The following is a 27,290-nucleotide window of genomic DNA, read 5'->3' on the forward strand; positions in this document are numbered from 1 at the left end:
GACATCTTGGGCATAAGCCAGGAACAAGTCCACTGGAATCCCCCAAAACAGCAGAAATGGCACCACATTGTTGTCCGCCTGACGCAGCAAGGGCTATCTGCGTGGATGGTGAGCAAATAATAATTTTTTTTTCCCCAAAAAGTCCACATTTTAGTGATAAGTTTTGTGAGTTCCACATATTCAAAACCTGCTGACATCATCTTTCTAGTTAGCATAGGCAGTATTGAGCAGGCCCAGAAGAAATACCACAAACTGTTACTAACTGAATTTTTTTTATTCAAGGCTACAAAAGCAATGTTTTTGTAAGACTCAGGACTTCACAATACACAAAGTCTGAACACCCCATTAGTGTAATATATAAAGCACCAAAGCTGACAAAATCTGTCCAGGACTTCATTTGCTGTATAAAAAACCTGCCTCAAGATAACATAGGAAAACCACCCAAATGTGGTTCAAACCTATGTCTAAATAAAGAAATATAGGGAATATATAAAAGAATGTTTAAGATGGGGTCTAGTGAGTGCCACATCCAGACCTAATTCCCCACCTGCAGACCTGGGTAACTCAAGCTGTCTCAGTTTTGTTACCTTGAGTCCTGGGTCCCAGAAGGTAAAACACGAGGTAAAACATGAGTGCACATGCAGGTGTCAGAAAACTCCTGCTCATATGAGAATTTGGGTTTCAGACTTTGCCTACTGTTAACATCAGCTTGATTGAAAATAATATATAGAATTGATCATGTTTCTGAAATAAACTGTAACCAGGGGGTTCCTATAGTATTTTGTCAAACTGCAGGAGACATTTTGAAACTTAAAAAAAAAGACTATGTTATTCAGAATATTTATTGATAACAGTAAAATAATATGTTATTCAAATATATATGTAGAGTTAATAACTTTCAGCACATCTTAATGCTCCTAAATGAAATCAAGAACACATTGAGGTGAAAAATTATCTTGATTATTCAAGTTTCTGCTATTTGGATTCTTAGCTGTCTTGATCTAAATCTATAGAGGATGACTTACGAGTGTCACACACTCCAGATAACATTTAGTAGTGAGCAAAATCTAACTTGTCTTGGGCCTTGCTCATATGTACCCAGAGACCTCACACATTACAATTCACAAGATAACAAGAAAAACCTGAATGAGAACAATTCAGTCAGCTGCCAAAGGAGTGTGTGATAAAGTCTCAGCTAAGATCTCAGTAAGTCAGTCAAGGTCACTTTCTACAAGAATAAGCAAAGACACAAAGCAAGGGCACTAGGCCTCTCCCATGTACTTTTTGGGGCTGAAGCTCACATTCATCAGTGGTTCAAAACCTCTTCTCTGCCTTCGGTGCTGGAAAAGCACAAGCAGCAGTACAAGCACCGTCAGAGCTATAAGTGCTCCTCCTATTGTGGATCCAACCATGACAGCCCAGGCTTGGGTTTCTTCAAGGGAACCTGCAAATATGAAATGATTGAAGTGAGGAAAGCCCATTATTTAATTTTCCAAATTACGTGGAAGAAATAATATTTCCTGCAACCTGATAACTACGATTACTTGTGCAGCTTAGTGACCCACAGGCCGCAGGGGATGCTGGTAATGCACCATGTAACCGAGATACGTACTAGAGCTGGAGATGTTTCCTGCCTGAGAAGTCTAGAGCTGAATTTAAATTTCGACATTTTATACAAATTAAAGTGTTGGTAATGGGAAAGATTGGCAGTGATAAGATAAAAAAAAACATTCTTTCATCTAATTTGGCCAAAATTATGAATTATTTAAGTAATTCTTTCTACAATGACTTTCCAAGAAAGCTGCTTCCAAGCTATTTTGGTCAATAGAAAACCCTCAAATTTTCCTGTAGACAACAAAGCAGCTTATTGTCAAACTTTTAACTGAAAACACTAATTAGTGTGGTTCTGCTGACCAGCTCCAGATCATATCTGCTGATTTTGAACCACTTCTGAGGAACCACTGTCTTCCAAGATAATATTGTCCATTCCAATAATAACACTGCTCTACTTGGCTGAATTTTTGTGTTTTTATTTATGCTTTCAGAAGCAAAAATTCCCTGCAGTCCTGTTCTGAAAAATGCTACATATACTGAGATGTAATAATTACATTTGACTAAACATTAACAAAAAGCTCTGAAGAGGACTTCAGGTGTTTAGAAGTTAGCTTGACAAATGGGTTTAAGGAGACAGATGGCTCAGGGAGACATCACACTGATAATAAAAGCAACTGAAAATCTTTTGCCCCAGTCTTCAGTCTCTGTCAACAAAATAGTTGAGGGCAATCATTGCAAAATTCAGCAAGGTCACAAAATGAATTGTTTACCACTTTACCATCTTTCAAGAGCCAGCCACATAATAACACATGTTGATTTCTAATGTGATTATATAAAGTACAATTAGCAAGTTATATATTTAGATAAAAGAGAAGGGTTTAAATGTAAAAGCTTTATTGTCTAAACACAGGCCATGCACACACATAAATTGTTAGAGAGCTAACAATTTATTTAGGTGGAAGATGAGAAGCAGCAGAATCACAAGCTGCCTTTGTTCCTCTCTGGATGCCTCATGCTCAAGGGGCAGCTGCATTTTCAAAGTAAGAGAAGGGTATAGTAGTCCAAAGGGAGGAAAACTTAAACTCCATAAAAGGGGAAGTTTAAATTCTCAGGAAAAATTCTAGGGATGACCCCAAGAAAAGCACGCCAAAAGCTACCATGCCTTCACAAATCCTGCATGAATGCAGCCCAAGGACAAGGGTTTCAATCTTTTGTAGTCTATAGACCTTTAAACAGTCTCCACAGATTAAAACAGATTAAAACCACAGGCTCCTGGGCTGAAAAAGTATTTTTCGATGACTGGCATTAGCCAGAGAAGCTCCCTGCAAGAGTGTCTGCCCTCTGATGGGTTAAAGAATCCTCTAACAACATTGGGATAAACAACATTGGGAACAGCAGTCAAAATCAACTACTCAGCCCAGAGGAGCGCTATTCACAGTGCTGGAGCAGTTCCAGCTGATGTGTTTTGCAGCAAAGGAAACCAAGCATGTGCAGACTTACACGGTGAGTTGTGACTACCTGTCTTTGCTACCATATGTGTTTGCTAGTGATCAGGCGAATAGACCTGTGTGTTTTGCGAAAGGCTCCTTGTCTTATATATATGCCTGTGACATTGAAAATTCGAGCTGTCTCATCACTTGGCCTGGAACAGCGTCCACACCTCTGAGGCATACCTGGCAGGTCAATGGCATAGGTGTAGCCAAGTTGCTCCGCAGTTTGGAAGAGCTCATCATTGGTCACAGGAGGGAAAAACGGGACCATGTTGTACAGTCGGTTGTGACCGATCGGGGCCAGCTCATCAGGCCAAGCATTCTCATGGGGCTTAAAACGTTTCATCCACTCATCAAAGATGGCATCAGTAAAGGAGTGAAGAACCTGCAAATCCAGGCATGGGCACACGCATTTATTAAGCTCTTTCAGAACTCAACAACCTTTAAAACACTCTCACCTAAGGTGGCTGGAGCTTTTGAAAGAGAGAGAAGAGGATAATTTAATTTAGATGGAATTAAAGAATGGGAAACTAGGAAAGCTCAGAGGAAGACTAAACTGATCTCCTTCTTGGGACATTCTGCTGTATGCATCCTTGTTGCTGCTTGTTCATAATAAGCTGTTTCTCCAGACAGTTTAATATCAGCTGGCATCAAATGGACAGGTTCACCTTCCCAGGTGAGGGACCACTGAGATCATTCAGGTGAATGTACATTTCAAAAATTATTTTAATCATTCTCATCTCTGAACAAGTATGGGAAGTTGCAGGAAATTTGATTCCATCATGCTCATTTTAGAGTGTGCCACCAGCTCCACAGCTCCAGGTGCCCATGAATTTGATCAGGTGTTGCTCAGTGTGTTTATGGGTCTGTAGTTAACTAATACAGGAAAGTTGTTTCAGAAACCTAATACAAGTGTCTGGAACAATTCAAACTGATTTCCTCATGTAAAACATGCACTTGTGTTTTTTTAATTACAACCCTGGAAAAAACTTAGAAAATATCATATAGAAAATAATCTTGTGTATAAAATTACAGCATAGTGAAATAAATTTGACTGTGTAAGAAAGAAACTAATGTAGGAATTAAAGAATTATTAAGGAAATAATCTAGAGAACACTACATAAGTATTTGAACTAATTTCTCCCATAAAAGATTGCAAACTTAAAATATAGGTAAGAAAGAAACATATATGTCTAATATATAGATGTAATATACAAAGAACTTATATATAATGACTGTGGTTTAATCTAACAAAAAGGAAAATAAATTTGCATGAATTTATTAGGAGAGAAACATGTATAAGCAGAGTCAACTGCTGGCTTTTTATTTGCACACTGCTGTTTGTGCTGCCCATTGCAGTGCAGCATTAGTGAAACCACATTATTTCTATTTCCCAAGAGACCCTGATATTAGATGTGCTTCCTTTTAGCCTATAAATTTTGAAACAAAGAAACAAACTACTCAGTCTACTGCTTTAAATTAACTAGCCCCACTTTCAGTTTACCTTGTTGCTGTAAAATTGTCTGATATAAGCCATTAAATTTAGATACCACATAATGAAAGGATTCAGAGCAATGTGACTTGGAATAGCAGCTCTTCTCCCCAGAATCTTATTTTATATTTTACAAATCACCCTGAGATTTCTTTCCTTTTTTATTTGACTATTATGCAGGTGTGGCAGTGTTCAAGAAAAGATAAAAGATTCCTTCTTTTCTATTAAAAGACAAATTTTCAGGGAATTAATTTTCCTTGTTCTGCAAACCTCTGGTGAGAAAGGTGCCTTTGAGCCACAACCATTGCCTGTCACGCTGGGGGTAAAAGACCTACCACAAAGATGGGATCGTTGGCAGCTGCATGAGGAAGAGCACTGGTCCCATTCAGGAAGGAGTGAGCCAAGTTATGAAGGCTCAGCATTGACGAGTTCAAGGTTCCATCCGGTTTATCAAAGCCCTCCAGCGCATTCCTGCGGATGGGTAAAAGCACCATCAAGGAACCATATTTGGCTGACAAATGTGCTCATAAAGAAAACCCGTGACCCAGATGGCTCTAGAGGAGCTGAAGGACAAACCTGAAACTGAAACTGGAATTGCGGAAGAAGGGGGGTCTGTCGAACTCCTGCAGCGACAGGCACCTCCTGACATCCTCCATGGTGGGCAGCTGCTCACTGGAGCCCTTGGGCGGCCTCCGCTGCAGCGGCCCTTCATCACTCCCGTTGCACAGCGTGACCAGGCGGTTGTAGTCGTCCAAGCTGAGCAAGTAACAGAAAGAGGCACAAGTTAGAAGAAGGTGATGACTTGTTTGTTGGCTTTTTCTCCTGTAGTATAAGAGGCCTCAGCTCTCATGTGACAGAGCAGAGGCTGGGGACAGACACCTCCTGGCACATGTCAGTTTACCTCCTGTGGGAGATGAATTTATTGCAAGACTGTCACCATGCCATGGTTTTCTGTGGCTCTGCATCCTCTGTGGACCATCAGTCATTTGGACCAAGAGCTACCAGGTTCATTGTCCACAGAGATAGGATGCTTTTAAAAAGGGAAGCACAAACTCTGGTCATGCCTTCTACCCTTTTAAGGGTTTTAAAAAAGACCGGTTTTCATCAGGCAATCTGAAACAGTCTTTTCAATTTTGAACTGAGAAACTTTCACTCCTGAGTAAGGACTACTTTTTTTAACTCTTAGCAAAAAGGGAAAAAGTCCCAAATAAAGAAAACAGGAAAGTCCCACTGTGGTCTGAGCTAAGGAAATACAATAAATGACAGAAAACAGGATTTCACTTTCCATCTCTCATCCCCTTTAGAAGGAAAGCAACTACAACTCATTACATCCTCTTTTTTCAGGGCCTGGAGAACATCTTGCTGATACAGGTGTTGCCCGGTAGCTAATGCAGATTAAGTCCTTGATATCAGGGAGAGAAAGAGGGAAGGAGGAGGAGAAAAGCACTGTAAGACTTCTGGAAAAAAGAAAAATCTGTCTTATTCAATATGAAATGAAACAGCATTTTCAGAAACTCATGAAGTAAACAAAAGGTCTTCCATGTTTAACCTTGCCAACGCAAAAGTTTAGTCACTTCAGTTTTCAAGAAAAAAACAAAGCTCTATTTATCTTACAGAAAAAGTTGGGGCAAGATTTAAAGCCAACTGGTGCCTAAAGCTGGAATTTCAAGTAGCTCTTTAGGTATCCAGAGAAAGATGCTCTTCTGAAAAGGCCTGAATTTTTGGTACTTTTCTGTCTGACTGACTGCATGCTCCCTCTGAGCTGAGAGAAGAACAATATATGGGTGTTGTAACCAACAGCATCTTATGTCACAGCGGCCCAACCCTGCACCTGAATCCCCCATCAAAGCCCTGCTCTCATACAAATCAGTATCTGCCTACAGAGAGCTGGCAGCAAGCTCCTGGCTGGCTCTGTGCTGTTTTTCATGTGAAATCTCAGACACTTCGAAGTCAATCCTCAAACTGCACTAAATATATCAGGGTTAAGGTCTCACCTAATAGAAGGAAACAGATTTTTTAGCCTATCTCCAGCTTTGTATACGCCAAAACAGTTTTTTGTTTCTGCTGCCGAGATTGGACGTATATTACAGAGAACCAACACACAGGCACAAAATCTATCTTTTTTAGAAAGATACTTGCCAAAGTGTAAACTCTTCAGACCTTTGCAGCCATAAATTGGCTGAATCAACTAAAATTCTGTACCAGAAGTATCATTTTTAAAAAATATACTTCCATAATACCAGGTGAGAAAGTTTATACAGCACATCTACACACAAACTGACAGTGATTTCCAGTTTTAAATAAGACGTCTTGGCTCTTTTCGTGCTGCTCACTCACACTGAGAGAGCAGCCCATGCTGTGAATGCTGAATGAAAGCAAGGATTGGTCAGCATGCAAGCTTGCCCTAGATATTTTCATACCTGTTACAAACTACTTGCCAACGGGAGAACCTGGAGCTCAGGTTGATCAGCCCTGGGTCATCAGGCCGCGATGCTCCAAAGAGCTGGTCCGTGCAGATGTCACACTCATTTCTACCCGTGGCAAAGTTCCAGTAAGGCAGCGCAAAGGAGTCATTGCCCATCAGTCGCTGCAATGGACAGAAACACATTAGCAGGGAATCACCTTCAAAGGAAAGAGAAAGAAAGGGATGCCTTCAAGCTGTTCACTGGGTATTCAGCGGATATTTCACTGCATATTCTGCTTTTAATTCTGCATTTTAACTACATGCATTTCACAGTGCTGCTCCAACTCCTTTCAAAAGATTGGGGCGTTAAATCAGTCTAAGCAAAGTCATTGTCACTAGTTTCCCTACTGTGGGACTGCACTTCTTTTGGCCATGTTAAGATTTCTGCCAACTCAGAGACCAGGCAGAAGAGCAGAAGCAGAGATGAATTGAGCCTTAAGCAACTAAGAGGCTTTCTGAGTGATGTAAGTGGGTAATCGGTAAAATTGTGCATGTGGTTGGCTTTTGTTCCAGAAAGGCTAGCCCTGGGGAGGAATCTGAACTGAGATTAATAGGGGAGTACAGTGCATTTGCTTGTGCTTGCTTGTCAGATACGATTTCACACAAACAAGATCCTGCAGCTACTTTATAAGCAACCATTTTCATAATGAAGATCGGCAAGGCTGAAATACAGTAACATTGCCAATGCAGATGTCATGCAAATGGAAATGAGTTAATGCTTCTGTAACTGACCATCAGGCATGTTAACATATATATCTTTAAAAAGATGTATTGATAAATATATGTATGTATTAATTGTATAATATGGTACATTTAAAGGGAGTGATATTTAGAGCTAGTTTCGTCGGAATGACATCTTCAACATCAGCAGACAATATCTGTTACCAAGTTTTACATTAAGGTGTCACTTTGATTTTGTTAATATATACTATTATTTTACATCTTCTGTCCTCTGTTGTGGATGAAGGGAAAAAATCTTTGTGATAACCTTCACGTCATTGTTCACAGTGAGAAACTGTTCAGTCCTCCGTATCCTGAAAGCCCTAATTTCACTCAAAACAGAAAAAAGGATCAGTGAGCAAATACTTCTGGGACTTCGGGTAAGAAACTATCCTAGGAAATAGCTTACCCTTGGCTGGCTCAACAAAGTCACATAGCAAAAGGGAGAAGCCACGCACGAGGAAAGGGAAAAGCTGTTCAGCTAACCTGCAGGTCTCTCTCCAGCAACAGCAAATGGTACCTATGCCAAGTGACAAAGGCAGGTCCTTGATGGGAGAAATCAATACCTTTGAAGGGGCGGCCAGGACCTACAAAGGAAAGATAAAATAGTCATTTAGGAACCAAATGAGGCTTGAGAGAAAGACAGCACCTTCTTTTATTGCCTGGAGTGGAGTTAAACAAGGACTTTCAGCTCAGTATCTTTGAAAAGAATGCACACATAAGAAGCAACATCACTTACTTGGAACAAGTGAAACAAACTCCTCTGGGGATATTTCTTCAGTGTTTCTCAAAATTTCACATTCCCTACAACGTTGGGTATTGTGAAGATTTCTTCTCACTTTAGTGGATTTTGATTTTAGGAAGCAGTTTTACTTTCTCAAACTCTAGCTTTTTGCTAATATGTACCACATTATCTCATTCTCTTGCTCAGCTGCAGGACTTACACCATGTATCTATCAAGAGAACCTCAGCATTTTCCATAACATGGTAACAATAATTTAACATTCTTTGCCAATTTTCTTTAAATTGTGCTTGTTATTTTTGTATTGTATTTTGCTGTTTCACAAGAACTAAGATACCCAAATATGAGAGGCTTCAAACCACATATGGACTTTTTTATCATTGCAGCAAGCTTCAACCCACATATGCATTTATTTACCATTGCAGCAGCACTAGAAGTTGCCTCTTTCCCTGTCCATATGACTGTCTTGTCCCCTGAAGGACCTTTGCTCTCACTAGGGCAGAGACTGCTTCCCTCAGCCCTGCAAAATGGAACCATGTGAGAAGGATGAACTGAATGAAACCCATTGCAGAGTAGCAGACACCCTCCAGCAAGGAGATAGATATGGGTTGTTCAGCTTGCACAGAGGACTGCCAGGCAGAAAAGCCATACCAGTTGGTGTCTCCTCCTGCAAGAAGTAGGCTTAGTGAGATGGGGCTGGTATAGGTACTTCTGTCTAGAAAAGCAATCAGGACTAGGAATCTGGATTTGGGAGAAAGCATGGGATTATATACTCAAACCTCTAACCTAGGTTGGTTTTAAAAGCTGACTGTGGTTAGTCAGGCAAATCCCATCCTTAGTGACTTGCTGAAGACCACAGAAAGCAGTAGCACTCTGGTCCCAAATATCTGTGCATGGTCTGTGCCTTCATCACTGTAGAGCCCCTTTACCACTGCCACTGCAAGCACTACCTTGTCCTGTGGACTAGAAACATCTTTTTGAAATCAGTCACTGCCTGACCACACTTCAGTTCACTCAATGGTGAATAATGTGCATTGCCCCCCTGCCAGATGGAAGATGCACCAGGGATTGCAACTGGTGTGCTCCAGCTGCCACAAGGTAGGGGACCAGACCACAGCAGGTCCAAAGGACATCTCCCTTGACTATGGATGACCACCAGCTTCTCACCACTAACTGTTTTGCTCCACAGTGCTGTGCCTACTACTGGGACTCAGTGCTCAATGAGGTAGCACAGCTGTGTTAAGTATATACCTTTGTTCGGCAGTGATACTCATCAGCCTTTCCTTTACCTGCAGAGCCCATTGGATAAAAAAAGCACTAACCCATTAGCGTGTCTCTGACTGAGTAGTAATGAAGCCAAACAAAGTAGTTATAAATACTACAATTGGCAATTTGCGGTTCCTCTCCGGTTGGACCAAGCAGACTTCTCCAGTGCTGAGTTGCAATTACGTAGTCCGGGTGAATGGTTGTCTTTGCACGGTCTAGAGCATCGAAGAACTGCTCTCTCTCCTCTGCTGTCAGGGAGTGGACATTCTTCCTGACAACTGCTGGCTTCCTCGTGTTGCATTCAGGGCCAGTCCAGCCAAACTTGCAGTCACCACAGTTATAGCCACCAAAGTTTCCTGGATCAAGAGAGTACAAGCAGTCATGACATTAACAATCAGGGAAAACTAACAGTGAAATGCAGAAGAATTAAGATTTAGCACTCTTTTCCCCCAGAGATGCCAGTTCCTGGAAGGGACAGGAGCTGAGCAGATTGGCAGCTTTGCCAATTGCCTAACCAGAAGGATGGCTGGCTCGATTCCCAGAGCCACAGCAGGGCCAAGAATCACACACAGTCAGATGGGGATGTGAAATGCTGTGTAATGGGCTTGATGCCCTGAGGTGCTCAGAGCTCTCCAAAGCCTTCAGGCACGTGAGAAGTCTCAGTGAATAGACAGCTGAGCAATTGAGGTTAAGACCGTGATGAAGTGCTTTTCTGGACTGGCTCTCAAGTACTCCTGTTCTTCGAGGATCAAACCCAAAACAGGGTCAGTTCACATGGATCATTAAGTAGAGAAGAAAATCCCCAAACAAAACAGTTCTCTTAAGGACAAAACTTAGGAGAAATTAGCACCTCTTAACAGTGTATCACAAACCAGGACAAGCACCAGGGGTGCTGTTGGTCACGCTTTAAGCATTATTAAATGGTGCTGCAATAACAGCCTGAGAAACACTGCACAACTATTGTTTCCTGCTGGCATTATTCCTAAGGCAAGTTATCAGGTCCGCTCTAGGCTATTAGGTCAGACCCTCCGATGTGATGGAAGAGTCCAGGAAAGCAGAGCTTGCTTTAAGCGTGGCCTCTTGCACACTGTGGCAGACAGCTGGCAGCAGCAGAAAGGCCCTGCTGCAGCTTAATCCCCCATTGGTGAGGGAAATAGGGAACAACCGACCATTCCTGCAGTGGACATCTCCCTCCTGCCTGCATTGCCGGCAGGCTGCTGGCATATAAGTGGTGTAGGACAGTGGGCATTGCTGCCAGGGGAAGGGGGAAGCAGAGTGGCAACCACAGGTCCTCTGGGATCTCCACTCCATTCTCAAAAATCTGCACTGAGATTCCTTAACCCCACCCCCCCTCCAGCTCCCTGTACACACTCACTCCACAACAACCATGCCAATCATTTTCCAAAATGCAAGAAAATCTCACTGCTTACCACACATATCACTGCTGCTAGATCCAGGACAGGGTTCTGGCTAACATGGGGATGGGGAAGTGTCTTATGAAACGTTCCTGGATAGGCAAATGTCCCTAGGCTGTAGGCTTGAGTCTATGAGCACAACAACAGTTAACACTAAAGTAAGATTTCAGATTGTCAGGGGCTACAGAACTTATTACCAAATTCAAAGATGCACGAGGATACAAGGGATGTTACCAAGAAGACTCTGTAACTCATGGCTGCCTCTTAGGGTAAGGGCTACCGAACTCTAAACATTTGTGACAGACTTCTGTGAGACCTACCAAGATGATATGAGGACTCCTAAATGTGGTTTTGTACAGCTTATGATTATTTCAGGGGCCCTGAGGTCTGTAAGTTTACATGCTACCATGAAGCTTAGGACCAGTGCTAAGGTTGGGGACCACAAGCATGAAGACTTTAACAAAGTTTTGGATCATGCACAACTTAATGGCATACCATGGGGACAGTTTCCAGGTATATGGCTTACATTTTGTGCCAATGCAAGTAGGAGCAGTCGGGTTCAGCTGCCATGTTCCATCTAGGGTAGAAGGCACTTGAAGCCACAGGTCTGCATTGGTTTAGAAGGATGAATACATACACCAGTAAAAGCAAGAAGGTTATAGTTTTATGAAAGAAAGAAGATTCTATGGATACGTTATTATGATGAGGGCAGAGATGGCAGGGGAAATAACATGGAAGGTTGATTTGATCACAATATCCTGAGGATCCCATCAGAACAGCATTATTACTGTCATCTATTTGGTGTACTCCACTGTCTGTGTACTTGCTCATTCTTCACGGCTCAGCCTAGCAGTTAAGGCCCATCACATACTGTACATACTGTACTGACCAGATGACAAATATCAGGAATATCTTGTAACATTGCTCAAGTTTCAGTCATGGACCATGAACTTCTGGAAAGCATCTGTTGATGCCTCACACTCAAAGGTACACTTCAATCCTTTTTAAGAGAAGGAAGAAAAAGCAAGAATTAACCATAAAAAGATCTGTCGACAGCCTCTTTCGAGATTGGCAGTAACACTTGCAGTCATTTAAAGGACCCCTCTTCTCACAGCATCACACAGCACTATCAGAAACAAAGTCAGTGCAGGACCAGGTTTGTCCTGTCTGGTCTTAGTACCAGAACCAGTCACTTGTTGAGGTGCCTATTCCTCTTTCAGTCAGGGCCCTTTGAATCTATGCAGGTCTTGATGCCTGAAATCGTTTTATCAGACAATATCTGTATTTTGGGTATACTCTATGTGTCTCCTCAGTCTCTGAAAAAACATTTGCAAAAGCCTGAAACACTGAAGCATCTACATGGGAAAAAACCTTTTCTCCACCTGTGTGGCATTTGGAGCCAGGTGGACAGATGACTTCTCACCTGTTTCCCTTGGGCAGGTGATAATTATTTCTAATTGATGCTCTGCAGGATTTTCTCCCTTAACCACCCAATCTATGAAGGAATCCAAGGGGTCCATTCTTTCCATCGCTTCCCCAGACACTTTTCAGTGTGACCCGAGCTTTTACTGAGTAAGTAGGAGGACTGCAGAGGAGACTGGCAAACAGGAGGAGATGATTTCCAGGGAAAGTGGTATTTCACACTGCAATATTTCTGCTGATTGTGTTGAACATGTTTGTGCCATCCTTGGGTCTATTTTGTAATGTTCTATTGCCAGAAACACACATAATAGCAACACTTTATGATATCAAAACTTGCTTTTCGTCATTTTCTTTCAACAGACTCCTTGCATCACCGGACTGTTGTTATGCAGCAGCTGAAATGGCAAGAAGCTGATGAAGGTCTGTGAGATCTCCTATAATGCAAACAGGAATGACTGCAGTAATCAGACCTAGGTTTTTTTATGTCCCACCCAAACCACTTTTGCAGTATTTGTTTCTAAAGCACTCTACCAGGCCACTGGTCTGGAAATGATCCATTGTGGTTTTCAGAAAATTTATTTACTGCCTTGTGGAGTTCCCACATGACAATACTGTGAAATGTATGTCCTCTTACAGCTTAACTTCCATGTCTGGTATGTTGGTGATGGTGGACTTCAATAGTGCAGCTCTAGGAGAGCAGGATATAGCACACAGTAGATACTTTCAGTAAGGCAGTTAGACCCATTCAAGATCATTTTGCACACAGAAACCATAGGAACACGCAAGGATTTACGCCTTGGCATTTTTTCACCTTCAGTGACTAACGCATAGCAACTCAGTGTACTACCTCCCCCAAGGCTATGCCAGGGACAACAGAGATTATTATCATCTCCTGTGGTTCCCAGAGAATACAGTGTTGGAGGTCATTCTGGTGCCCAGGCAGGAGATGATGTCACTGTTGGATGCTCCTGGCTTGTTCCCCTGCTTCCAGGAATGACCACTGTACTGCTGCTGGCCAAAAAAAAAAATCGTCTGGGATGTCTTCTCCACTAGTCCTTTTGTCTGGATATGGGATAACACGCCTTGGGTGGGGCCTGTCTTCTTCTGTGGCTAATCTCACCAACATTTATGGTGCTCTCTCTCAGTGAAGTTGGATGAATCTCACTGTTTCTGTAGACACTGTGGCCATGCTACTTCTCCCATTGGGTCAGTCCATGGGCATGGCACTGAGACAAATGCACTTCCTATGACGTGACCCTTGATATGTGTTTATACACATCATTTGTGTATACTAACACCGGTCATTACATACCACTGCAGCTGCTTCTCAAGCCCAGAGATTGCCTGAGATCATGGATTTTTCTGCCTCTTAGGGGTCATAACATGTGGTTGGCCTTCAGACACCAAACATAAAACAAATTAGTAACTCCATCAAGTCAGTCTCTTTTCTTCAGTAAAAATGAACCTACTCAACACTCACCATCTTCTGCCTTGTTTTATTGTATCAAGATGAAACCTGAGCAGCTGCCACACCTCTTCCTTCCACAGGGACCAGCTTAATAGGCTTCATTTATCGGATGAGGAGAAAGGGCTCCTTTTCAGATTTCTTCAGCCATTGCATTAAAACAGGAGTTACATTAGATTTGAAATACCAGCACACTGCAGGTGGGATAAGGATTCCTACCATGCGAGACAAATGGCTAACTCTCCTCTCTTCTAGCTCTTCATTTAGACACCCTGATAGTCTGTAGGATGTGGAAGATTGGTACCTACTACAGGATTTAATGGGATCATCAAGGTATGGCTATTATTTAGTACTATCCCACAGGCACATTCTCCTACAATAAGTAATTTTAGTGTATTTTATAACTACTTCAGAAGCTCAATTTTATCTCATGGGATGGTCATCATATCAGCTACATGGCTTAACTGGCAATATTCAGCACATGCCCACATGTAAACCTTAGAAAGTGGCAGCAGAAAAAAAGAATTATAATTATGCTTAACTCCTCAGTGAACTCAAACGTCATTGTTTAATCACTAGCACAATCTGTACTAGCAACCACATGACTGACTGCAGTGGTTTTTCACAATAGTCTTCTGTCTTGAGTTTTTAAAGTGCTATACCAGATATGTATCTGTAAAATGTTATCATCCAGAACTCAAAATAGCATTTAGTTCATAAGTCTTCTAAAATAATTGTCTTCTAAATTAAATTTATCGCACTGAAAAACCGCTTTGTTGTCTAACTAGCTACAAGACTCAATATTCAAGGTTAGACTAGTGTATCCAACACCCTGTCTAATTCAACACGTACATCTTATTGAAAAACAAATTACCAAAGTCTCCTTCACACAGTCTGCACACTGTCAGGATCTGACATCAGGTCATTTCAGTTTAAGAATTCAAATAAATTGAATTAATACTAGGTGCACCCAAACCAATTGTAGAAGACATTCAATTAATTCAAAACTGAAAATAGACAGGAACTAACAACTCTTTGCTACCTTCCAACTACATTAATGGCATAATCTCATATTTTTATAGAGATTGTATTTTTGCTGCAACCAACACACTGAGTGAAACATGCAGCAAGAAACATCCTGACAACAGATTTGCAGCTGTCTATTTGACCATGCCCCTCAGTACAAAAAATGGGAAGCAAAGCTGGATCTTTCTGTTGTACTAATCTTATTCCATTTTTCCCCAGTTAAAGAAAGACTAATGCATATTATCTGCTGAAGCCTAGAAATGGAAAAAAATTAACATGATCCCATAACCATTATCAATATTTGCATTTGGATTCTTTTCCCTTTTCCTTTTCTTTTTTCTTTTTCTTTCTTTTTCTTTTTCTTTCTTTTTCTTTCTTTTTCTTTCTTTTTCTTTTTTTTTCCTTTTTCTTTCTTTTTCTTTTTCTTTTTCTTTTTCTTTTTCTTTTTCTTTTTCTTTTTCTTTTTCTTTTTCTTTTTCTTTCTTTTTCTTTCTTTTTCTTTTTCTTTCTTTTTCTTTTTTTTTCCTTTTTCTTTCTTTTTCTTTTTCTTTTTCTTTTTCTTTTTCTTTTTCTTTTTCTTTTTCTTTTTCTTTTTCTTTTTCTTTTTCTTTTTCTTCTTCTTTTTCTTCTTCTTTTTCTTTTTCTCTTTTTCTTTTTCTTTTTCTTTTTCTTTTTCTTTTTCTTTTTCTTTTTCTTTTTCTTTTTCTTTTTCTTTTTCTTCTTCTTTTTCTTCTTCTTTTTCTTCTTCTTTTTCTTCTTCTTTTTCTTCTTCTTTTTCTTCTTCTTCTTCTTTTTCTTTTTCTTCTTCTTTTTCTTTTTCTTTTTCTTTTTCTTTTTCTTCCCTTTTTTCTTTTTTATAAATATTTATCATCTAGAATTGGATGGATATGATTTTTAAGACTTTTTCCCTCAGTGAACAGCTTCAACGAATGGACAAATTTTCATTGTTCCTTTCTCCTTAGAGAAGTTTTTAGCAGAAAGCTCAAATTGACTAATTTATTGCAAAAACTTCAGAAACCCCCTTTTGGAAAATCCTGGCCCTGTTCCTCGTAGCTCCTTCAGGTTTCCAACCATACAGCTATCAGTTATATGACATGTTTAAATGGTACTGTCTAATCAAATAATCAGCTACATAGTAGCTGGAGTTCCCATAAGTTATAATTTACACAATGTCTAAACTCTAAATTAAACAGTGCCAAAATGGCACTGGAACACTACCATTTTTACTCTTAAAGTGCTAGAAAGAGCCTTGGAGAGGCTGGAGTTTGTATAGTCTAGGAACCATTTCAAAGAGGCAGTTTGCAGATAATATACCTTAATAGTAGAGATGTGCACTGTTCCATGTCCCTTTGAATGAGCATATTTAATTTATCTTACTTAGGTACCATATGTTACCTACCATTATGTTACATAGGTACCATGGCACTGGATGCCTAATAAATACCACATGTCACATCACTTAAAACTCTGGTGTGCGGACAGCCAACCAGTGTATAAAACTGAATGGGAAAAAAAATACAAAAAAACCCTAATAGACACAGAGCCACAATTACCAGCATTGTAAAAGCATCAGATCTAATTCAAATCCCACACAGCTCTGGACTTCTTAGCATTATCCTAGAAATGCCTTCTCATACAGCATCAAGCAGAGTACAGCCCAGGAAAACTTCCTGAAAATCATCCTTAAGGATGCCTTCCACCTTAATGATTCATCACTGGTATATTTAGTTTTAAAAACTGCAAGGAGAAAGAGGAATCCAAGTGAAATAAAAATACAGCAGGAGAACCCAAATTGAAAGAGACAAGGAGAGCAGACAGTTCAGCAGAAGTAAGGCTGAATGAAAGAACACTACATTCTGCTCACGCATCTTGAGATTCAGTCCTGCAAATATCAAATACCATCTCTATCTCTCCTTGGGATAAGGAAATTAATGTCTGCCTATGCATGTCTGTCTCCACTGCTCTTCACTTCCAGGTTTTCATGTCCTAATTACTTTAACTGTATAAATATGGGTGTATGCCCATGTGCTTTAGAATTCTTCTGACTCAGGGTTTGTGTCTGTATGTGATACCTGACTTAAGTTTTGGAGGTATATAAGAACCTTTAAAAAGGAAAAAACCTGCATCTTTTTTTTTTTTTTGTAAAGCGTCTGGAAAAGTCCTTCCACACTTGTATTTCAAGCATTTGAAATCCAGTCAAAGGAAGAGATAAAAGCTGATTTATATTCTAAAGTCTGTTGTTATTATTTTTAGAAGTTTCGGTAATACCATGTATCTGTTTAAGTCATCTGCCACTACCACTCTGTTTCCAATCGATAAGAGCATTGGAAAACTTAACCTTTTGGGTTGAAATTTTCTGCAGTGCTGCCTTCTCAGATTGATCTGGGCTTTTCTCATAGTGAGAGCCAAGATATATTTTAGACTAAAGTGTTCAGCTATTTCTAAGAATCAAGCTGAAGGAAAGCAGTCTATTCTTCCCATGTTGAAAAATTCAAACAATTTTATGTTTTCAACAAGAAATCACAGGCTTCATTTGAAATCTGCTTAGCAAGTGACTTCAATGCCTGGGATGTGCCTTTTGCCCAACTCCTAGTGTCATCTCCTGTCAGCCCTGCACAGCACTCTGGACTGAGTCTGCAGTTTCTGCTCATTTTAACTCTCCTTCGACCAGGGCTGTTGCTGAGAAAAGTCTTATCACCTTATCCTGCCCTGACCTCACCTTCTTACCCCCTCCCGCCTGCCAGCACTAGTGAAGTGGTTTTATTAAAACCTTATTCCAGATCTATTTCACCTCCAGCATGCAAACACAGGAGCCCATATGAAGTCACCAGTGAGAAGGAGCAGCTGGAGATGGGGAGGAAAAGGATGGGATGGCCTCTTTGGTGGTTATATAGACACATTTTGGATCAGTGTAAGTTGTAGACTTAGTTAACAACCCTGGGAAACACCCTGTCCAGACATCCAGACATTTTCAGTGCACAGGGCTATATTGTGCTGCAAAGTACTACTCCATGAGGAATAAATCTCTGATCAATGCACACTGATCCAGGTTCACTGCATGATTAGCAGTGACAGAGGTCCAAAACCTTGTGGAGAAAGGTGATGGGGGGCTACAGGGACACCTCCAGGACCAAAGAGGAAAACGTAAGAGAAAACACTTCTTTGACCCTGCTACTCTGAAAAACGTGCTGATAGTATCATAAACATGGCAGATTTTTTAGGAAATTAATAATATTTGAAGTCTTCTTGATGCCTTATGCCATCAGAGATGTTTCTTGCCTTTGGAGCAAGGTTAGGAGACGTATCCATCCCCATTCCCTCCCTCCAGCACCCATCTCACCTGTGCACCGACAGCTATGGTTGAAGAACTTGAGGGGCCACCGTTCCCGGTCATCCACGTTTTGAAGGGTGTAGGGGCCACTCCAGGGCTGAGTGTCTGCCTGCACCCCCTCACACCGTCCCCTACCCTGCAGGGACCCACAGATATTGCCTGGCTCCGTCCCCAAGGCTGGGCAGCAGCGCTTCAAGCGAAGGGCTTCCACCGTCATGCAGACACGAGGAAACTGTGCCTGTGCGGGACAGCAGCAGCTCAAGTAGCCCAGCCCAGCCCAGAACAGCCACCTCAGGATGCCCATTACAGGTGGGTGCAGGTCCTGCCTTTCCACTGGACCTGAGTGAGCGGAGCAGGGATATCTCTGCCGTGGGACAACCTGGCCTTGCCACAGCAACATACCCTAGCCAAGCAGGGTAATCCCTCTCACTGCTAAGGATGCTGGTTTTGGGGGTTTGCTTAATCCCAGTCCCTTAATTGCCTTGAATGCAGTTCAAAAGGTGCTTTGACTCTGTGGTGCCTGCCCAGCAGCCACGGCTTTGAGCAGGATTTATATAGAAGCTGGGAGAAGCCCTCATTAGAGGGATTAGCACGGCATAAATCCTCGTGTTTTGCACATGACATCAAGGGCAGAAAAGATGCCAGTGTGAAAGTAAGTTCTGCAGACTCTGGCAGCTTGTCAGGAGAATGAATGCCTCAGATTTATTTTGCCAAGTCTTTTATGAGCTTTGAGAAATTGACAGTCTTGTTTTAGTTGAGGTGGCTGGATAAACATGTTTATTCTTTTAATCAAAACCCTGTAAACAGAAATAAATAGAAGAGGAAACCTCTTTTCTTTTAGTTTGTTCACTGCAAGATAATACTTTCCACTAAAGCAGCCACAGTAGAAAACTACTGTAAGTGCAGAGGATATAGGTGCCTCATTAACAAAAATTAATAAATATGGTAGTAAAAGTTTGAGATGGAGACTCCACCTGCCAACTGCAGAACTCCAATGCTTATAATGAAAATATCTGAGTGGCAAGTGGAGAAGGATTCCCTTCCTAATAGCCTTTTTTGCATGCAAAATAAATTATTTAATTGTTTTTAAAGGGTGAGTGGTCATTGTTTGCTCTCTAATCCTTTCCCCATCATTACACCAGAGGCTGTTTTGGAGCTAGTCTGGCTGTTGGACTTTTAAAACCATCACAGCTGAGCATTTATTACCCACCTAGCAGGAGACAGTCTATGAGATCAATGCACACAGCAGACATGCATGCAAGTGGTTCTGTTCAGAACATCGACAAAAATAACTTTTAAAAGCTCCTAGTACGCAGCAGTTCTTGCCCACAATGCAACCCTTGTGTGCTAGAGGAATAAAACAAATAAATCAAAATAAAGTAGGTATAAGTGATTCTGTGAGTCTGAAGCAATAGCTATCAGTTCAGGTCCATCATAATAAATAAAACCTGGCAATTCGTCTCGCTTCACTGAAAGGTTTCACTACCTTCCCACTCTGTTGTTTAGCCATTTTTGTAAGCATGTATAATGAAAACTGCCATGATTGTGTCTGTGCTATTCAATATTTCAATGGATGTTCAACGACACCATTCTGGCACAAGAAGTCTATGTTCTATGCGGCCAGTTATTGCCATCATGCAGCTAAAGAGTTCATCCACACTGCGGACACTGTCATCAGCACTTTCAGGTTCTCAGATCTTTATATCAAAAACTCATTGTTTGCCAGAAAAATTGAAATATGATTCTACCTCATTTATGGAGGCACAAAGCCAATTGGCAATACCATGTAGTCTGAAATGGGTTTCAACACATCTCACTTTGGATTTAGTTTACCTGGAACTGACTTTCACCTGCTGCTCTTGACATAACACGTGAAAAAGACAGAAAGTGTGAATAGTGGCTGAAAAAATATGTTGAAGAAACTCAGGAGTTATAAATGGAAGCACTGACTCAAAAACCCTCTGCACAACACTCCTTTCCATACTACTCAGCATTTGAATATATCTCTCTAGTGTAAGAAGAATTAGTCTTTGAATCTAGGTTAGACAATGCCTTGTACCAAAGTTACCAACATACTCTCTGAAAGCAATTAAAGTGAACACACTTATCAGCATCACCAAAATAAAATCAAAACATATGGATAGGATTCACCTAACCTATCAAATCCCTGAACCGATGTGTCTATACATAAAATGCATCCAAGCAGCCATTATAATCAAAACTGGCTCAGTTCAGACACCCATAAGAAGGGTGACTGGCATTTGTGACCTCTACATGAGACAGAAAGGGCAAGCTCAGAGTAAGGCGAGGTTTTGAGGCACAAAAGTCAAGGAAAGGCAAGAAAATATGTTTCAATATAGTACAAGAGGAAGCAGAAAGAATGTGGAGAAAAGAAATAGCAGGCAGAGGATAACATGGAAATTACTTGGTCTACAGATGAAGGAAAACTACTAGTAGAAGAGTGGCACATATGTAGTTTTTATTATGATTACTTCCCTCCATTACAACTACATAACTGGGAGCATGCAACAGCATGTAGTCCTAGTAGAGATGTAGCACTAGCCTCTGCTGTTCTGTAATGCATCAGCATTTTAGGAGTGCCTTTCTTGGCCAGGCAGGGAGCATCAGGACTGACAGAAAAATGACAGACCACATCCTGACGCCACTGTGTCGCTGGCATTGGTGGTTGTCTGCTGCTGCATGATACACCGTGAGGAAGACATTGAGCAAAATTACAAAAAGACAGTTATCTTTCAATTAGTCATTGGGAAAACAGCAGGCACTGTACGTTCCTTAGCGTGCTGTTGTTGAGAAGCTCCCACATTTTTCCCCACAGCAATCACACTTAAATAAAGAAGCCGTTGTTGGGGCTGTACAGTATCAGCACTATACTAGTTTACAAAATAGCATCCTGAATGACTTTTATTTACTACGGAGTTTTACTCTGTCTTGAAAAATGAGTAGTGCTATGTGTTGGTACTACTGCCTGAACTATCAAAGGACTTTTCAGGCAGCAAATCTGAGCACGCAAGCCATGGCCAATGATCAAAACTGTGCCTGCACTGCCTTGTCCACACATACTGGGCTTGCCTGCCACAGTTTCATAGCTGGGAAGCTACAGAGGTGGCTTCTATGAGAAGCTTCTGGAAACTTTCCCCATGTCCAACAGAGACAATGCCACCTGGTTCCAAGATGGACCAGCCACTGGCCAAGACCAAGCCCATCAGCAGTGATACATCAGCAATGATGTATCTGGGATAACATTCAAAAAGGGGAAAGAAGTTACTGCATAATGGCAACTGCAGAGAGAAGAGTGAGAATAAGTGAGAGAAACAGCTCTGCAGACACCAAGGTCGGTGAAGAAGGGGGAGGACGAGGAAGAGGTGCATCAGGCACCAGGTCAGAGATTCCCCTGCAGTCTGTAGGGAAGACCATGGTGAGGCAGACTGTCCCCCTGCAGCCCATGGAGGTCCACAGGGAGCAGATATCCACTTTGCAGCCTGTGGAGAACTCCACACCAGAGGTGGATGCCCAAGAGAAGCTGTGACCCCATGGGAAGCAGGCTCCTGGCAGGACCTGTGGACCTGTGGAGGCAGGAGCCTGCACTGTAGCAGATCTGCTGGCAGGACCTGTGTCCCTGCAGGGACCCACACTGGAGCAGTCTGTTGCTGAAGGACTGCACCTGTGGGAAGGATTCACATTGGAGAAATTCATGGAGGACTGTCTCCTGTGGGAAGAACTTCAGGCTGGAGCAGGAGCAGAGTGTGAGGAGGAAAGAGTGGCAGAGACAATATGTGATTAACTGACCACAGTCCCCACTCCCTGTCTCCCTGCATAGCTGGTGGGGAGAAGGTAGAGAATTTGAGAGTGAAGTTAAGCCCAGAATGGAGGACGGGATGAGGGAAAGGTGGTTTTAAGATTTGATTTTATTTCTCTTTACTCCGCTCTGATTTGCCTGGTAATAAATTAATTTCCCCAATTTCAGTCTGCTTTACCCATGACAGTAATTAGTGAGTGAGCTCTCCCTTTCCTCATCTCAACCCACAAGCCTTTGCTGTATTTTCTCTCCCCTGTCCAGCTGAGGGGGGGAATGACAGAACAGCTTTGGTGGGCACCTGGCATCCAGCCAAGGTGAACCCACCACACCACACATCTGAGCTACTAGGTCAGGCTATCACACCTGAAACTGGTGTGATATATACTAGTTAAAATATTTAGGCTTTACACTGAAAGTACAGGAAAACAGTATTTCAGCTACTTTGTAGTCTGGATTCATGACCATGGTCACCCTTCAATAGCAAACTTCTCATCCTGTCATCAAAGACAGGATGTGGCAAGAGAGGAAATAAAGAAAAAGAATACTCCAAGATACAGGCAAAGAAATCACTAAACACAATCCACACAAGTAATACAGAATTCCTGAATAGTAAGTAGGCAGTGGGTTCACATTTTTTTTCTCAATGACACTATTGTTTCTCAGGTTCCTTCTACTGTACTCAAGCACAGATTAACATCAAGCCAGAAAAGTATTTAGCCTTTGGCATTTTGGAAGGAATTTTGGTCAAAATAAAACATTCTACATATAAACTTGTGTGGAAACCAATACATCAATAGAAAGAATAAATAAATTACAGGTTATATCATAAAGACAGGTGATAACTCTAGAAATAACAAGAAGAAATATAATTCTATAAGGAAACCTGCAGCTTCCAGATGCCTGTGCATGTTCTAGATTTCCTGAATCTCATAGCAAATTTAAGTCTTTAGGAACTCTCAGCACAAACTACTGCTCTTTCATCACCTTATCCTTTGTCTCCCTGTCCTGTATCTGGGAGAATGAAGCCAAAGTCTGGGCATGCCAAAGTAGCTCTGAAGATCTCATGATCCTGCCCTTGCACAAAATCCTTCTTCATATAAACAGGGTCTTCATCTCCTGGCTTCTCATATTTTTTTATCCAGTCCCTTTCTGATTTGTGGCATTCTTTTCCTGAAAACCAATTTTTATGCTACAATACATTCATATACTGTTAGAACAGAGGAGCACCTCAGAGAAGAACAATCTGCTCAGGTCTCATGGAAAATACACAAGATGAGTGCAGCCAGGAATTCAACCTGAGTTAAAGACAGCTTTGCAGTCTTATGCGAGTTTTCTTTCCTCAACTGCTGTACTCATACCCTATCAATCAGGATGCTGGATTACTCAAGCTTTCCTTGTGTCACCAATTTCACATCATCTTTTTGTGGATTTACCCATAGGCTTCCTTGTGACAGAGGATGAAATTCATCTCACTTGATGTTAGATATCTATTGATTATTGATATCTACACATAACCAGTCACTCAGGGTTTCCTTCGTAAGATACTCTCTTAATGGAGAGAAATAGATGGTTTTAGGGTGCAATTCGCTTGGCCTGTTATCTGTACTCACATTAGGAAAGGATGAACTGCGCCACACAAGACCTAACCTCAATTTAGGTAGATGAATCCCACTGGGATTCCTCACTGATTCCTCACTGGGCCTTGCAGTCCGGCTGAACTTGCCTCCTGGAGCTGACTGCAATGGGAATTCCTCATTAAAGACATTCACTTCAAAAGCTCCAAATTTGATGGCACTTTGGTTCTCACTTCTCCCAGAACACGTGCTAGCTGAAGCATGTACTATACACAACTTGCACAGAAAGGTCCTAAAATCATACACTGCTTTAGTATGGCAGATGCCTGTGTCAACTCCGTTAGATCTTTCCACAGCCTTAAATAAACATTATTTGTGGATGCATTTTTATACTTTTAAGTCAGATGCTGCCTTACTGCATTTCTGTCAGAGATAATGAACAAGCACTTCTATTTCCTTTGTAAAATCATTCTTCCATCCCATCCCTCATTTAACACATCTGAGAAACTACTTTGGTGATCATGAAGGAGTATCATCATTCGGTTAGTGAGACTCCATTAAACTTTCTAACTAAACAAGCATACCTTTTTCAGAGTCCGTATCATGTAGGAACTGAGATAGAAGCTTAAGCTATCTATAGTTTAGATAAATACAATGCTGACTGACAGATTAAACCACTGTTAGGGTGACCACCTAAGCAAAGACAGCTTTTTCTCCAGAATTATTTCATCAGCTCCTAGTCTGGGCTAACTATAAAGGCAGTCATAGAATATATTCACCTCCCCATTCAGACTGGCATCTTGGCAAGTTCAGATGACCTCTCTATCCTAATTTCTCTGCCTTGAACTTAAAAGAAGGTGAAGGGTGATTGGTTTGAACTCAGACAGACACTGCTCTTCTAAATGTCTAAAGTGAAGTGAGGTGAATGTCACTAAATGGCTGTGGTAGGAGAGGACCTCCATAGAATAGATTTGTTCCAGTTTACGTAAGGTGAAATGGAATACAAACAGATTTAATATCCCAGTTTTGGCACATGTGGAGCTTTACAGATGCTGTGCAAAACCTGTTAGGAGCCCAAAGCCCAGTGAACGTGCAGGCTGTCTTTGTGGCCCATGATTTGGGACATGATCAGGAAGGTGTGAGCGTAAGACTTCATCTGCAGTGTGGAAGGGTAGGACAGAGGCTCTCATCTCAACAATTCACCTACTCAACAAATTGTCCCATTCACAGGGGAGAAAATATGAAGAAGGAAATCCAGGTCTCGTTCTGTACCATATTAAAAGAAAAAATCTGAAAGATAGAACAAACACTGTATTTGAAGTCATATCAGAAATTATAGAATCATAGTATAGTTTGGGTTGGAATCTTACATTAATCTTTCCAGAGCCTGTTCCAGAAGACACTCTTCTCTCACAATTTTTATTCAAAATCCTAATGCTACTACTTATCCCAATGGAAAATATAAAATGGAACAAAAGATACTCATCCTTCATGTCATGTGGGCTAAATCCCAAGAACATTGTTGGGCAAAGTAATGAATGCTCCCTTGCTTAAAGCAAGAGGATGTATGTACATTCCAACAAAAAGTATAATGTTTCCCCTGAGGTTCACTGAGGAATAAAGATAGCATTGATAACCATAGCAGGACTGGAGGTTAAGGTTTATCTTAACTGTCCCAGATTTGCCTTGTTAGCTGTACCATATATTCTATAGATCTACATTACTACGAAATATGAGCTCTATATTCCTACAAAAGCACAATTTAGGAACTCTGGAATATATCACTAGGAAAGAAAAAAGAAAAATAAAAAATTAAACCAAAACTCCCAAGAAACTGGACCAGAAAAGGCCTCATTACATGAGGTTTTGTCAGCTGAAAATTTTTGTTTTATTTTCCAGAAAGTTGAAACCCCCAATTCTACTTCTTCTACAGGACCAGAGACCAGATAGACAATAACTAAGATTTGTTATCAAAATATACAAAAATAAAAGGCACTAAATGTGAGTCCTGACTCATGTTTCTAAACCCCTTGCCTCTATCATACTGTGTAACTAAATGAGATTTACCAGATGTCTGTAAACAGTGAGGGAGACAAAGTCAGGAATCTTTTAGTCAAGAGACAGAAACAAATATCTTCTATCAAACAAACCTAATTTTCAACCCAAAGAGAAGGAAATTTTACTACATGTGAGTACAATTTTTTCACTGCTGAGAGTGTTGTCTAAGACAGTAACAAATATCAAGTGCAGAAATTGCAATCAGGGACAAGGAGGGGATTTTTAAATCAGGTACACGTGCAGTTAAGGGACATGGAGGAAGAGGAGGATCATCTCATATGAGGAACACCTGAACCTGCCAGAACCCTCAGGAAGCCTACAAAAAACCACCAGGTACAGCAAATTCCTCCCATCACTATCAAAAATACCAAATATAGGTGTTTCAAAGTAAAGCTCTAAGCTTCTTTATTAATTGTCATGTTCTGTGATTGCAAGTTGTTGCAGGCTGCAGCAGAGCTAGGATGTGGGGTACACCGCTCTCTGAGCTGCTCCTTCTGCCACAGTTTTCATTCACTTAAAACAGAAGCCAAAGACAGTCATGGAAAAAGCAGATGAACCAAATCCACCAGATTTCGAATATTTGCATGCAGCTGAAGAAACATTGTAAAATGTAATTTCTTCTCTGAATCCCTGTGAGGTATCAACTTCAGTATTTGATAGACATTTTTAAAAGTGTATGTAACCATATCTGTAGGGGCAGAGAAGTTTCCCAGTTGCAGAGAAGGAACTTTGTAACTAAAACATAAAGTCTTAGAAAGACGTGAAAGTAGTCTGGATTTGCATCCTAGCAGGGGGTTCATCTTGAGGGAAGAAGCTGATAGAAAAATAAATGGAAATGTTTGATGGCAAGAATAAATCTAGAAAGCGGCAAAAAAAAAAAAGATTATGTAAAGAAGATACAGCTGAATGAAAAATGTCTGAATATTGTGTGACAAGCAATAAAGCAGCAACTCTTGCAGTTATTTTCGCAGAACCTGCCAAATCACATCAGAAATCTGCATCAAGCCTGCAAAATCAAACAGAAAGAAGTTTAAAAATACAAGAATTAAGTTTATCTCTTCATTTTATCCTCTTCTTCCACATAAGACCCTAGGCCTTACTCAGTGTTGAAGCAGCATCCAAGGCTTTGTGAGCTGCAGTGCTGGGACACAGAATCACAGAATATGCTGAGTTGGAAGGGACCCACAAGGATCAAGTCCAACCCTTACCCTTGCACAGGACCATCCCCAAGAGTCACACCACATGCCTGAGAGTATCATCCAAACACTTCTTGAACTCTGTCAGTCTTAGTGCTGTGGTCACTTCCTTTGGAAGCCAACCACCAATCCAAATCCCTTACCAAACAAAACTGAGATTTCTTCTCAGTATCAATGCTATCATTTAGTATTTCGGTGTACCACAAAATTTCTGTTTAACATCACAAAACCTCTGAGAAGGGAATTGCTGTTACAGGT

The 27,290-nt window shown here is 41.1% G+C and overlaps 1 protein-coding gene across 1 annotated transcript in view; it reads right to left on the reverse strand.

Moving 5' to 3' along the window:
• Nucleotides 1-255: 255 nt before the first annotated feature.
• Nucleotides 256-27,290, reverse strand: part of DCT (dopachrome tautomerase) — a 29,856-nt gene continuing 2,821 nt past the window's right edge. Inside the window, 9 exon segments of the mRNA XM_064646003.1 lie at nucleotides 256-1,444; nucleotides 3,228-3,429; nucleotides 4,872-5,007; nucleotides 5,113-5,292; nucleotides 6,957-7,123; nucleotides 8,207-8,307; nucleotides 9,785-10,084; nucleotides 18,397-18,706; nucleotides 18,708-26,842. Coding sequence (XP_064502073.1) covers nucleotides 1,263-1,444; nucleotides 3,228-3,429; nucleotides 4,872-5,007; nucleotides 5,113-5,292; nucleotides 6,957-7,123; nucleotides 8,207-8,307; nucleotides 9,785-10,084; nucleotides 18,397-18,706; nucleotides 18,708-18,965 — 1,836 coding nt within the window. The 5' untranslated portion in view covers nucleotides 18,966-26,842 and the 3' untranslated portion in view covers nucleotides 256-1,262.

Source organism: Pseudopipra pipra, chromosome 2 (assembly GCF_036250125.1).
Source record: "Pseudopipra pipra isolate bDixPip1 chromosome 2, bDixPip1.hap1, whole genome shotgun sequence".
Taxonomy (NCBI): domain Eukaryota; kingdom Metazoa; phylum Chordata; class Aves; order Passeriformes; family Pipridae; genus Pseudopipra; species Pseudopipra pipra.